The sequence below is a fragment of the Vespula vulgaris genome, chromosome 6, assembly GCF_905475345.1.
Source record: "Vespula vulgaris chromosome 6, iyVesVulg1.1, whole genome shotgun sequence".
Classification (NCBI taxonomy): Eukaryota; Metazoa; Arthropoda; class Insecta; order Hymenoptera; family Vespidae; genus Vespula; species Vespula vulgaris.
The window spans coordinates 8142923-8157500 of NC_066591.1; the positions used below are offsets into that span (position 1 = coordinate 8142923).

The 14578-nt window shown below is 33.7% G+C and overlaps 1 protein-coding gene across 7 annotated transcripts in view; it reads right to left on the reverse strand.

The window, feature by feature from the left end:
- LOC127064489 (cell adhesion molecule Dscam2-like) overlaps window positions 1–14578 on the reverse strand; it is a 123567-nt gene that overhangs the window by 10734 nt on the left and 98255 nt on the right. For all 7 annotated transcript variants that reach the window (XM_050995608.1, XM_050995610.1, XM_050995605.1 and 4 more), the window contains 6 exons: window positions 9999–10118; window positions 7519–7698; window positions 7034–7181; window positions 6041–6339; window positions 2483–2631; window positions 1583–1737 (listed from right to left, as the gene is read on the reverse strand). In XM_050995608.1, coding sequence (XP_050851565.1) covers window positions 1583–1737; window positions 2483–2631; window positions 6041–6339; window positions 7034–7181; window positions 7519–7698; window positions 9999–10118 — 1051 coding nt within the window. The remainder of the gene's footprint in view (window positions 1–1582; window positions 1738–2482; window positions 2632–6040; window positions 6340–7033; window positions 7182–7518; window positions 7699–9998; window positions 10119–14578) is intronic.

Consider the following 14578-nt stretch of genomic DNA (forward strand, 5'->3'; position numbering starts at 1 on the left):
AAAAAAAAAAGAAATTGATAATATCTATTACTATATCATACTATGTTACACTTATTAACGCAATGAGTCCCCTTATATTACAATACATTCGTTCATTCACAATTCCGATGAAAAAAGTGTGATTTAATTATTCCACCCGAGGAAGCAATGATAAAACTCTTCACAACGAACAACCACGGATGAAGCTTTCCATGTATTATTAAAATTGATTCCATTTCTTTCTCGATTTTAAATCCGTTTTCTCTTACTCCTACCTTTCTCTATCCTTTTCTCCCTTTTTCTCTTTTCTCTTTTTTTCTCACCCTTCCCACAATTTCACTTCTCTTTCCGAGCTTTCCTTTCTATCTGGAACATTGCTTGTTAACGAGCCGTAACGTGTTTCCAGTTCCTTCTTCTACCTCTTCTACTTCTTCAACTTCTTCTTTATATTCTTCTTTCTCTTTTCCTTCTTCTTCTTCTTCTTCTTCTTCTTCTTCTTCTCTTTCGTTGAGTGTAACGAAAGAGAAAATACCGTTTTCCAGTTCTGCCAGCACGAAAAACAGTGATCCATACGCGTCAAGACGGATGATTACTCGAACAAGCTTATTAATGGCAGAACTTTCCAAGTGCCCACTCTGGCAGAGAGATAGAACCTTCATTTTCAGAAGTTCAGAAGCAGAGATCGTCTTGGCGGCTTTCCAGTTACAATAATTAAGCAGATAAAAAAGCTCGTTAGCCATTCAAAGCTGAACGACGTCGTGGGTTTGTAGACGTTGCTCGTTTTCAAGCTTTAGATCTTGAAGGAAGCATCTTGGTCGATTCTTATACGTGATAAAAAGTAGCTGTACCTCTCCCTCACCTACCCACCCTTTCCCTTACCCCACCCATCTATCCAACAGAACAATTTATCATTTCAAAAGGAAACCCTATTCAAGTACCCTTCTAACTGTACATTTCAACGTCCTTTTGTTTTAACCAACGAACTAATTTCTTTGATTTCGAACGATTCCCAAGCGAATAACTTATCGATCGAAGATGAATGCAATAATAATATGCACGACTTCCCGAGGGAATTTCAATCTCCATTATTTGTAACTTTTCATTTATCGTCAAATTACGAGTGATCGTTTATGTTCACGTCTCGAGTAACAAGTACGTATCAACGAAATTGAAATTATTCGAGGGAATAAGAGATCGAATGTATTCCGGGTCAATATTGTTTTATATAATATTGAAAGAATTAAATAAAAATAAAAAATTCAAAGGAAAAGAAAGAACGCGAAAAGATGTTCTCTCTTAATAATCGGAATTTTATAAAATCTATTATTAATTCAAATCTAGAGTGTAGAAAATTAATTATTAAAGTATAGCGAAATAATATATTATCTAATTAATTATTTCATTATGATCGACAAACGATCGTTTTATAATAAGATTTATTCTATTGATGTTGTTGCGGTAATCGTATAGAATCCGTTTAATCGATTGGGACTTAAGTAGGTACATGGTCGTGTACAGAGAAAGGCTTCCGTTAACCGACCTAGTGGATACTACGAAGTGCACTAGAAACTATTCCTAAGCAGTGGTAAGGAGATAACGATACCCGAGATTGGTATAGCTGATGGTATATCCGAGAAGCTCGCCGTTCCAGAGAGATCGATCCGGTGGTTGCCAGGTGATCTTCAATTGCTGCGGTCCCAATGGTTCGACGGATACGTGCTTAGGTGGGCCTCCTGGAACCTCGCCGTCCGTTTGTGCCTGTAGCCAAACGAAACGTTCCAAAAACCATGTTCCAAAAAACGTATCATTTAAAAAGCACAAATTATTCGACTTATTACAACTTTATAACTCGAGTTTCAATAAAATCAATGACCGATATTATCATCCAAAAAACCTCCACATCCCATTATCTCCATTGTTCATTATTTATCAGTCGAATGAGAATTGAAAATTTATTTGCGTACAAGAAATTAAATGAAATATGTATTTATTTAATATCTCCCAATAAAAAAGCAAAAATCGTTCTTCATCGTACACCATTAATACTTCAGATTTTCTACAATTTTCTACAATTTATTACTCATCGAAAAATATGTTGCATAAGGTACAAGTACGTGAGTGCTTGACCTTTGCTGTTGAAATTCTACGCGTTTTCGGAAGAGCAATCGGCCATTGGAATTCTCCGTCTGCATTGGACATGCCGAAATGATAGCGGTGTATCTGATATTTATGAAAAAAATGGAACGACGATCGACAACCGTGTCGTTGATAACAGTCGTGAGGAAAAACATAACTTTCTTTTTTAATATAAAACAAACGAAAATATGTAGAAGACATACATATACACATACATATACATATTATATATATATGTATATATGTATGTATAAATGTATCTCTTTTATGCGATATCGCTGAGAGGTGTATATGTATGTACAAATATGTGTATACGTGTATACATGTATACATATGCAAATGTATGGTGCGTTGATTTGATACTGACATGAAGGATGTCACTTGGCGCTGATGTTCCAAGGTGATTTTCCGCAAGCACTCGAAAGTGGTAGGTGGTAGCGGGTTTTAGGGGCGATACCAGAGCGACCGTGTTGTCTCCTGCTACCAGCTTCTGCGTGTTGTGTTCATGCCACACGTCTTTCCAGCAAAAGGCAACAAGAACGCTTAGAAATTTACGTATTTCGCCGTTGAAACGATCCAACGTTAGTTCTTCTTTTTTCTCTTTCCTCTGTTTCTTTTTTTTTTCCCTTTTTAACCTCGATTCTTCGCTTATATAATCCAGAATTTATCGTTACATTTTTATTATCATGCATAATATGCTAAAGCTAAATTATTTCGGTCATTTATAAAAAGATAACGATAAACCTTTATCGGATTACTTCGGATCGTTGAACGAGAAGCTTCGATCGTATTTCTCTTTCTCTCTCTCCCTCTCTCTTTCCTTCTCACTCCTTCTCTTTCTCTTTTGAATACATAGCACAGAATCCGGATAACTTCGTCGCCAAGAGCGTCTTTACTCTCTACGCTGATGGAAGTGTAATTAAACGTACTTCATTTCCCGGGACTCCGAAGACGAATCTACGCGGGCCGGCTTCTTATGTCGCCCTCGGAGTTCGCCTTTCAATTGTGCCGTCTTAATATCAATTAACTTCGGGGGAGAAGCCCATACCACCGGTAAATACCGTAGTTATTTATTTCCTCTTTAAGCAAGTAAATTTCTAATTAAATCGCTTGAGAGAGTGAAGACGAAGATAAGAGAATGAGAGAGAGAGAGAGAGAGAAAAGTTAATCGAACTAACCCAGACGATTCCTCTTTAAAATCGGGAAGAACTCGAAATCGAATTTCGATTTTAAAAGCTTTTTACTTAATAGATAAGAAATAATAAATAAAACGAATAAAATAACGTGGCAGGTTTGTACGTAAACATCGGCCATTATCGTGACCATTTTCTTCTTCGTTATCTTTATTTTATTTTATTTTTTTTTCTATTTCAAGCATTAACTCGAATATTTTAACGATATTAACAGGAAAAGGAGTAAGAGTTACAGTCGATTAGACACGAACGATACCGTCTGAAATTAACGGACGTACTACGTGATAAAGGTCCACGTTTTAAATAGTATCTTTCTTTCGTGAAAATAGGAACCAACTGAACTGCCATTTTTCACAGTTTGTAAAGATTTTGCATGAGAACGACAGAAAGCATATTGAATTCAGTATATTTGCCTTTTTCAGTCATTTTTACTTTAAAAAAATTCACGAGTTTTGAAAATTCAGAACGTTCCTGATCGAATTTCACATGTTGTACGAATAATGTTCACGTGTTGAAACGAAAAATTATATTGTGTAGTAAAAAAAAGAACATATATATATATGTATAATGAGATAAAAATAAAAAAAGGAAAAAAAGATGGATAAAAAATACAAATGAACATTTTTATTATTATACGCTTGGTTCTCGTTCGAATAATCGAGAATCGTTGTAAAATATCATGACGTACATATGTAGGTACATACATACATATGGTATTATATCCGTTCGCTATTGTCTCGTCAAAATGGTGAAATCGAGATCTACTACACGTAATTTTAGTAATTACATTTTTCTTCGTATTAAATATAGAACATATATTCTCGTCGAACGATATCGTTACGAGATACATATATTAATGAACAATATATATTATTATTGTTCTTGAATAAATAAACGTATTGGAGAGTGGAGAAAATTAAACGAAATTTCTATCAGGAAATAGATGAAAATAATTAATTATATACAGATATATATATATATACAGATATATATACATATATAAAAAAAGAGCTTCATAAAAACGATCGATGAAAAGAGATGATCAATGACATTAATTTACATGGTTCAAAGTAAAGAAAAAAAAAAAGAAATGATATCCCATCGAAACCGAAATAATTTAAAAATCTTTTAGATATACGAACCGTGGAAAAATACTTTTTACGCTTATTCGTCCTATCTCATCGAGCAGAAAGAGGAGAAAAAAAAATAAAATAAAATAAAAAGAAAAACTATAAAAAAGGCAAAAAAAAAAGAATAACCCGATCGAGTCTCAATCTCCGTCTCATTTGACTCCCGGATGCATTCATGTAGCATATAAATCCTCGTCGATCTCACGGCGTTAGATAGGTTAGAATATTACGCTCTATAATCTCATCCGTTGCAGCATCTATCGCTCGTTCCACACCTTCTCTTCCTTCTCTATCCTATCAGGCTTTCATCTCTCGCTATGTAAAGAGAGCTATGAGAGAGAGAGAGAGAGAGAGAAAGGGGAAATAGAAAGAGGAGAGAGAGACAAAGACAGAGAGATATACATGAACTAGTCCGTACACCAAATTGCAATACTGATATTCCCACAAAAGGACATTACGTGGAAGGAGATCACACTGAGTCACTTATCATGCACGAATAAAATGATGAAGCTCGGAATATCAAACGAAATTACTCCACTATGTCTATGCCTTAAACTACGGCACGGCACGGTACGGTACGGCACTTATAATTTGTGATTTGGATTTCTGATTTGTCGCATGTTCATGCGGTTGTAGTATATTATATATTATTATAATAGTATTACAATGGTATAACTATTATCGTTATAAGTTGATGAAATATCAATATCGAAGGTACACTAATTATAACATTTGCTTCGTATCTAGATCTATTCTCGGATAGGAGCTTTATTGGATTTGCACTGATACTCTAGAACTTGTGTTAGACTTAAAATATCGAGTTTTATTTAAAACAAGAAAAAAAAAAGGAAAAATAAAAGATCGTTGTAACTTCCAATATCTTTAACAACTGCGACTTTTATAAAATAATTGCGATAAATAATACATTTCCCTTAAAAAATCAACAAATTCAAAAGAAGACTGAAATATACTTTTATAAAAACCAATAGGAGATATTTAATCATATCGTTTGAAATGAGATATGCGGTATGCTCATTACGTGCTACAATAAACTCTATAATTACCGATTTTCTCTCTCTCTCTCTCTCTCTCTCTCTCTCTTTACAAAATAGTGATTATATTACATACGCAAGCGTATCAATTACGCGTCTTGTTGACTTTTGAAAATGTTTACTATTCCAATTAATTATTATGGAATAATAACGTGTGCAACCACACAGGCAATACCTAACTATTGTTGTTCGTCATTCTTGTACGATCGAAGTTATTGATATACCAACGATAGACCATACGAAGTATATATATAGACATATATACATATGTACCAACTATATAAGTATATATACATATACATATATATATACACATATATAGAAGGTATATATGTATGTACATGTGTATATATATATATATACGTAAGATGGTATTAACAATTCGTTCAAACGAGTCCGAAGAACGAAGAAAAAAGAAATAATTCGATAGTATCGTAAAAAGATTTAGAATTGAATGAAGAAGAATGAATCGATAATGTTAGATCTTTTTGATATAATGATGAAGATAATCGATATTTTATATCGTTTTATCGATCATGTGGAAACTCACCCTGAGCCTCTTTGTATTGCACGATATAGTTGGTGATAGGTGAACTCGCATGACTTGCATCTTGATCGCTTTGAGGCGACGACCATGCTAAGAGGATCGAACGGCTTCCTTGTTCAGCCACGTGCAAATTCCTTGGAAAGTTTGGAGGTTCTTGGACAAGCAAGTGAATCGTAGCACGAGCGTGACCATAGGCATTGCCGGCAACGCAAACGTAATCGCCACGATCCATGTGGCTTACCTGCATAATTCTCAATTCTGAGAGAACGCGACCGGCCACTACGCTCTTTTCGATGCTATATCTAAACAAAAGTAAAATACAAGATATTATTTAATAATTTTTATAGTAAAAACATTCGCAACAATAAAGAATTTTTTTTTAATGTAAAAGATGAGGATTAAATTTGTCAAAGACCAATATCACAACGAATAACAGTTTCAAAAAATACATTAATTATGATAATAATAATAATATACTGCACTTTACATTAATTTATAAATATTAATGATAATAGAAAAATAATTTTCAAATTATACATATGATCTCAATATCCCAATGAGTTCTAGAAATTAAATAAATAATAATGACAACAATAACAAAAATGATGATGATGATGATAATAATAATGTACTTGAATTTATGAACATTAATAAGAATGGAAACGAAAAATTTCAAATGATACCTCTAATCTCAATACCCGAATGGATAAAAGTTACAAGAATTAAATAAATAATAATAACAACAACAATAACGTACTTGAATGAATAAATATTAACGATAATGAACAAATTATTTTCAAATTATATAGTTAATCTATTTTAATAGACGTAACTTAAGATACTTTCATAAAAGAAAAACCATATAAAAGATGAGCAGACAAATTTCTCTTCCTTCCCTCTCCCTTTCATCTAAATGACACAGTCTATATATTACCATGCATCGGGTGTTACACGTTTCTCTCAGTAGGGTTGCGCATGATTAATTTCGATACGCACCTAACGTCGTAATTAGGATCGACCCTGCTGTCACGCACACGCCAGCTCAGATCAAGAGGAGCGTCTCCTTCAGCCTCGCATCGTAGCGTTACGCTATCTCCTCTTCTCACAGACTCCTGCCTCGTCCTTACTGTCACCTGAGGACCCGCTGTTTGCCAAAGCATCAGACCAATTACACATAACGCCCTTTGTAGTTACTCGGTAATGAATTAACAATAAAATTAGAAACAAATGTCTCGTACTTATTAAACGTTATACGAAATGTTCAAAGAAAATTAATCTACGACGATTATCTTTCTCATATTTTCCTTAATAAATTAATCTACAATTCAAAAAAGAAAAGAAGAAAAAAAGAAGTAGGTAGGTAGATAGAAAGCTTTTATTCATAATTTAAACTGGCAGGTATCTTGTTGCTGATGTATCTTGCTAATTGACGTAGGTACAGGAACTAGTGGTATAACTCAATGGCAACGTGAATATTTTACCATGAACTGTTAGGCGAATGAGCTTGCTGAGCCCAGGTCCGATGCCGTTGCTCGCTTGGCATAGATAGGAGCCAGCATGATCTCTTGATACTCGTGGAATCACCAAGGACCCATTTCCGGCAACCCCTGCTCCCTCAGTACCGCTATATCCTAGCTCCCTATAGTCGCCTGGTGTTTCACCTAAATGTTCGACAGGACACGTTTAACCCTCACCCTCGTACATACTACCCTTCCTTCATACCAGTAACGATCTCTATGTCGTCATTATGAAATTTGAGTTTCAATCTTGAATGAAATCCAGAAAGAAGCAAATTCGAACGTGATTTTCTTTCATTCTTATCTCGATGAATACGATTCATCGATTTTAACAATATATTTTATTCATATTAAAGTATGTAATATATACTTTATTATTTTTTAATTAATAACAACTTCAACATTTTTTTTTTTTAATTCTATTTAAAATATACATATATGAATACGATTCATTCATTTTAATAATATTTTATTTATATTAAAATATATAAAATATATTCTAGTATTTTTTAATTAATAACAACTTTAATATTTTTAAAATTTCATTTAAAATATATAATTACGCAGACACACGCGCACATATTAAAGTTTTATTTTACGATAGGCGAACTCGATCGATAATATCGAAGGGAAAAAGAAAAGTTAGAAAAATATAATGGTTGCTACAAGAATTACAAGGAACAGGGAATAACTTGGTATGCACAATAAGCTTGGAATCGTGATACCTATGCAACGAATTTATAATGGATACGAAGAGATTCCTCTCTTGAATCAGGCAATTCGTCGAAGGAAGCTAGTACTCGCGTGGCTTGCATACCTTCACGGCAGATCGAAGCGATTTAACATCCTCTCCTTTTGCCCTCGAGTATCTATTCCAAATCTTCGTACATATTATACATACATGGATGTACACACACACACACATATATATATATACATGTGTAACTCAAAGAAAATGGGGTGGGAGAAAGAAGAAAAGTGGAAAAGCAACATTTCAATATCCTCCTTAAACGTTATATGAGACGAACTTTCCAAGTTTTCATTGTTTTCTATCTTTTTCTTAATTTTTCTTTTTTTCTTTCTTTCTTTCATTTTTTCCTTCTTTTTTTAAATCGGACGAAATACCCTGGTACGCTGCTTTGATTTCTCTTCAAAGTCGACGAAAATATTGAAAAATGGAAAGAGAAAAATAAAAAAAGAAAAAGAAATATTCATGAAAAGACAAAAGAGTTAAGAGAGAATATAGCTTCCGAATGATTTTCTTCGTTACATGAGAAAGAGAAAGGAGTAAAAACGAAGGCAATTCAACTATCGATGAAATATCATGTCGACGATCAACGTATTGATGAAACTAATTATCCAGCCGCTTTGTCAGCCGAACGGCTTATTTCGAGCTGAATGAAACTGCTGAGAATGGCCGATCAGCGAATTTCGTGATAGATCGTGAACCATACCCTTCTGTCATTCCCTTTTTTTTTCTTTTTCTACCTTCCTTCTTTCGCCTACCACCTGGTGTAACTTAATGAAAGCCATTTTATATCGGGCAGACGCCAAACTCGATCGGCATAAAGGCCGTCCAAAGTTATTAGACTACTCGAACTCGATGAAATAAAATAAAGAGTCGAAAGGAAGGGTTGAAATAAAGAGAAAGATATATATATATATATAAATATATAAATGAAGAAGGTATATATTTATATATACATATATATTGTATCGATTTTTTTCTACATCATCTGACATTTATAAAGAAGAAAAATAAAGATCTAGAGAAATTCAAGAGTGAGTTTGGCTAGAACAAAGTTAATTTTGACGAGATGAGAATAAGTGGGCTGAATAAATATTAACGCGTCGACTCGGATTTCTTTTTCTTTTTTCCATATTTTTTTTTTTTATATAAAATGAAGATACAAACGTGATGAAAAAGGGAGACTTAAAAGATTATGAATCGTTATTACTTCTCATTGTAACGTGTACGTATGTACGTAACAATCATGAAGAGGAAAAATTTGCGAAAGAAAGAAAGAAAGAAAGAAAGAAAGAAAGAAAGAAAGAAAGATGAGGAAAAAAAGAAAGAGAAGGGCAATGAAAACGAGAACGAGAAAGTTCTTCATCTACGTAATTGTTAAAGATGAAAAATGAGGTAGAGGTAGAGGGGATGAGCAGAGAGAATTCAGCTTTGAAGTTGGCCCGATTTCTAGTCAAGTCTTCAAGTTCTTCGTGACATTTGAAAGAGAGAGAGAGAGAGAGAAAGAGAGACAGAAAAAAGAGAAAAAATAGAGAAAGAGAGAGAGAGAAAGAGAGATAAGAGGAAGGACGTTTTTCACTATAAGGACTTAAAAGTGAGACAGATAGAGACACATACATACAAAGAGAGAGAGAGAGAGAGAAAGAGAGATAGAAAAGAAAAAGAAAGATCCCAAGTTTAAGAAGTCGTGACTTACCGATAGATTGCTTCCAAGTCACAGTCGGAATGGGGAATCCTTCAGCCTGACAGGCAATGGAGACGCCGTGACCTACAACGGCGTCCTGGTCGATAGGTTCCACGGTCCACCTCGGTGGTACTAAAAATACAATCCAATTGGCTTAAAATCTTCCAGCTGGTCGAGCGCGAGTTCGATCAGAATTTTCATTCGGATCCCTCTGTGTTCTCTCGGCCCGCTCGACGTCAACTAGTTTCTACTGTTTCGAATTTACCAGGGCAAACTTTAAATCGACGTCGATTACGCGTTTTACTTTCTTTTATCTTTCCGTCACATCTTCTGTCTCATTCTTACTCTCTCTCTCTCTCTCTCTCTTTTCTATTTGTTTGCTCTTTCGAGTGTTAAGAAAATCTTAATCCGTTTGTATTACGTATTTATTTTTTTTAAGTACTTTCGAGATGTATGTTTGAAATGATATTCGAAATGTTCGATTTCTTTGTTTAAAAAAAAAGCAATATATCGAAATAGATATGTGGGTTTGCGAAAAGAAAGAAGTGGAAGAGAAATAAAAAGAAAAGAGTAATTATGTCGAATAATGCTTATTCAAAAAGAGAATAAGGATGAGAAATAAAAGAAATAGAACTATGCTGAATAAATTGGAAGATACTATTGTTAAAATCATGTCTTAAATTTATCGTTGAAGTGATATACTTCCGATGAATTTTTTACCATTTCACGAATTACTTCGACAGCAAAGGATCGTAATAAAATATCAATTTGAAAGAAAAAGAGAGAGAGAGAAAGAATCGTTTAGAAGAGTGAGATGTACAGAACGAAATGAAAATATTTTTCACTCTCGGAATATCGTAGTTACCACACAAATTTTGTCTACGTCCTTCGTCGTCGTGGACGGTTTGATATTTTTACGAAATACATTTCTGGATATTACGTGTTTGAAAATTACTCAAACGTACGTCAATAACAGCGGAGAGAAGAGCGATATCTACGATATTACGAACTTTCTTCGAACGTTTATTTACGCATCTAGACGCGTTTTATAACAGATTTTGCGTAGCAAAATTACTTCGATAGTACGATATCAATCAATGTTTTTGAAGGATGTTCCCGAAGCCCAAGCAATTACGTTCGTTGTTGATAAACGACCAATTCATTGTTCGATCTCGACATTTTTCAAAGAATTATATATGACTGATGAAATCATTTTCTTGAAATAAAAGACGACGAGCGGACCGAGATTAAGAGATCCACCTCTCTACACCTCTTTTTTTCTTTTTTTTTTTTTTTAATTATTTATTCTCGTACTAATTAAGTACGCATTACGTACTTACGTGTTTTATTTTTCACTTTTTCTTAAAAGGCATGCAAATTTCAACGTATCTCTATGCTGCATACTTACGCAATCACTAAGAATGTTTAAACAACGATATGGTAACAATTTTATTATGATATATATGTATTGATATTTATATACATATATGTATATATATATGTATGTGTATATATATATATATATATATATATGTATGTATCTACGACTAAGTTACTTGAATTGACGATGTTGTATCTCTCGCAAAATCAAACGTAAACGCTCAGTGCAGTCAAATCAATAAATGTTGTTCGTGTGTGCTTCCGAAGAAAGGAAAGTAAAAAAGAACGGGTCGTGCGAGACTGGCCATCGAAACGAAGAAAGTGCTTTCATCTGAAAAACGAAAAAAGAAAACATGCGTGTTCGTTGAAATAAAATCACATTTGTTAAATAATAACTGTATAAATAGATCTCGTGGAATTTCATGCAAAGTGACGATAGATCACGAATAAAAGGAATACCAAGCTGTTAAATAAATTTTCGATAATAATAACAATAATAAAAATAAAAAATAAATAATAATAATAATAATAATAATAACGATAGTAATAATAATAATAATAATAATTAAAAGGCGTGGGTAATCAAACGAGATGATAACATTCCTGATAAGTGAGAAAGATTTCATGCGAAAAAAACTTGTTAGAAAAATATAACGACTAAAAAGTCGATATCGTTCGAGTACTCTTTTGATATTGATCAGGAAAGGTGCATTTCTGTGTGATCGTATGTGTTTATGTGTATGTACAAGCAACATTCCAAGTAAAAAAGTATCGACGATAATATAAAAATACGGTGCATAGAAATAACAGCAATAACAACAACGCAAACGATACTTCTAATACTGTTAACGATGAGAAACACGTAAAAATCGAGGCATACGAGAAGAAAAATTGTGAAATACTCCTTTAACTCTTTCATCGTCATTCCAAGTTGCTCTGATATAAATATAATATATATATGCTTATATGTACACACGTATATATGTATATATATATTTTTTTATATATTATATGATACGTGTGAACATATTATTAGGTATGAATATATATATGTATGGGTATATAAATATGAGATGATATAAACGTTAACTATGCGAATGCATGCTTTACATCCGTTACAGATATTTGTTGCATTACAGGAGCACAACAACGTCTCGTATAATATATATATATAGATAATATGTAATTACTACGATACACTACCTAGGGCTTTCATTGAACCCTTTCAAAAAACCGGATAAACGAAAGGACAAAATAAATAGACGTGTTTCTAATCTAATTATCAAGAAAATTTATCGAACCTCGCCTACGTTGGTTCTTTAACAACAATAATGTATAGAATTACTGAAATGATAACGATGAGGGGGTGGAAGGATGGGACAGAGCTGAAAAGGAAATATACGAAGAAGAAGAAGAAGAAGAAGAAGAAAAAACAAAAAAGACGGAACGATATAAAAAAGTCAACATAATTGACAGATTTATTTTGCCTTACCGACTTAGTCGAGTCTATAACCGTGGCGGGAGACTTGTTGAAATATTTCGACAAAAGGAGAAAGAAAATCGAAACATGAAAATGCGTTTAACAAAACAGATATCTTCAATTCGTCAATTACGTAAACTAAAGATAAGAATGCCGGATACGTAAAAAATGGCGCAAAATTTTTACACCGCGATTTCATTTTTAAAAATGGACATGCAAGATAATAACAATGATGATGACGACGATGACGACGACGATGATGATAATAAAAATAATAATAATAATAATAAGGATCGATCGATTATTTGGAATAATGAATATTATTAATTATTATGTTATATTACGGACATATGAGTCTCTGCAATGCAGGTATCTCCTGTTGTACTCCTTGCTTTTCAGTCCTAAGATTAAGTTACCTATCGAATGATTCTTTTTCGTTAAGAAAGACATCTTGTCACCTTGTTTTTCTCGTTTAATAAGAAGGATCGATGAACCATCGTGAATTCCATTTCTTTTCTTGTTCTTTTTTTTTTTTTTTTTTTTAAAAAAACTTCTTTCGTAACTTGAATTTTCCCGTGTCGAAAAATCAGAAACGAATGGAGAATTTTACTCTCATTTCAGACGCTTTCAGAATGCAGGTAATAAGAAAGGGAAACGGTAATAAAATCCAGCTAGAAACTCTACCGTCTTACGATCCTCTTTAATACAATCGTGATGAAGGGGTAGGGGAAAGAGGGGGTTGGGAATAACCGGAGAGGAAGGAACGAAAGCTCGCGGTCGTAATGCGAACCGGATATAAAAATACCACTAAAAATCTACGCTTGCCTGATCGTAAACCTGTTGCGAGAAAGGCAGCTTCCTCGTAAAACGGAAAACGTTCTCTGTGTCTGCGACTGCGAATGAGTGAGTGAGTGAGTGAGCACGCGCGCGCGCGAGCGCTTGCACGCTCCCATGGTAGACGGTATTCCGTTGATGAACATGGCCACGACTTAAAAGCACATTGCCTCCCATTTGGCCAAGAGAGAACAAACATTATGACTATCTCGAGTACGGCTTCTTACGGCTTTGGTCCGCGTTACTTTCGGAGAGAACGCATTTGTGTAATGACCTGGAAAACTTGTCTCGAGTTTCTACTTTCTTCTAGTTTACACGTAAGCGTGCGTAGACACGTGTCTAGATATACGTGTGTGTATATGTGTGTGTATATGTGTGGGTATATATATGTAAGGAATGTATATACAAAGAGAAAGGAGAAAAGAAATAAAAGATTAGATTTTTTATCATAAGGGATGGAGAGATGGAGAGAGAGAGAGAGAGAGAGAGAGAGAGAGAGAGAGAGAGAGAGAGAGAGAGAGAGAGAGAGAAATGAATAAAAAGGCAATGTGTCAATTAAAAAGTTCTAATTATCTCTATGTAGAATAAATATATTTAAATGTTATTAAACGTATAATAACACGTTATTTATTTCAATGTGTGTGTGTCTGTGTGTATCAACGTGTGTATGTATATATATGTGTGTATAGCACGTGTCTTGTTAAATACAATTTATTTTTAAAGAATATACAGTGGAGAGAAAAGAAACAAGAAAGTAAAAAAGTTCCATTGTAGAAAGTTAATATCTAGTAACTTTCGAGATGACGTAACACGGCAACGTGTACGATTTTATAGACATTAAAAGAAAGATATATGATAGTGAGTAATACGTTCGAAGATTGTAGCCAAAGAAAAAGAA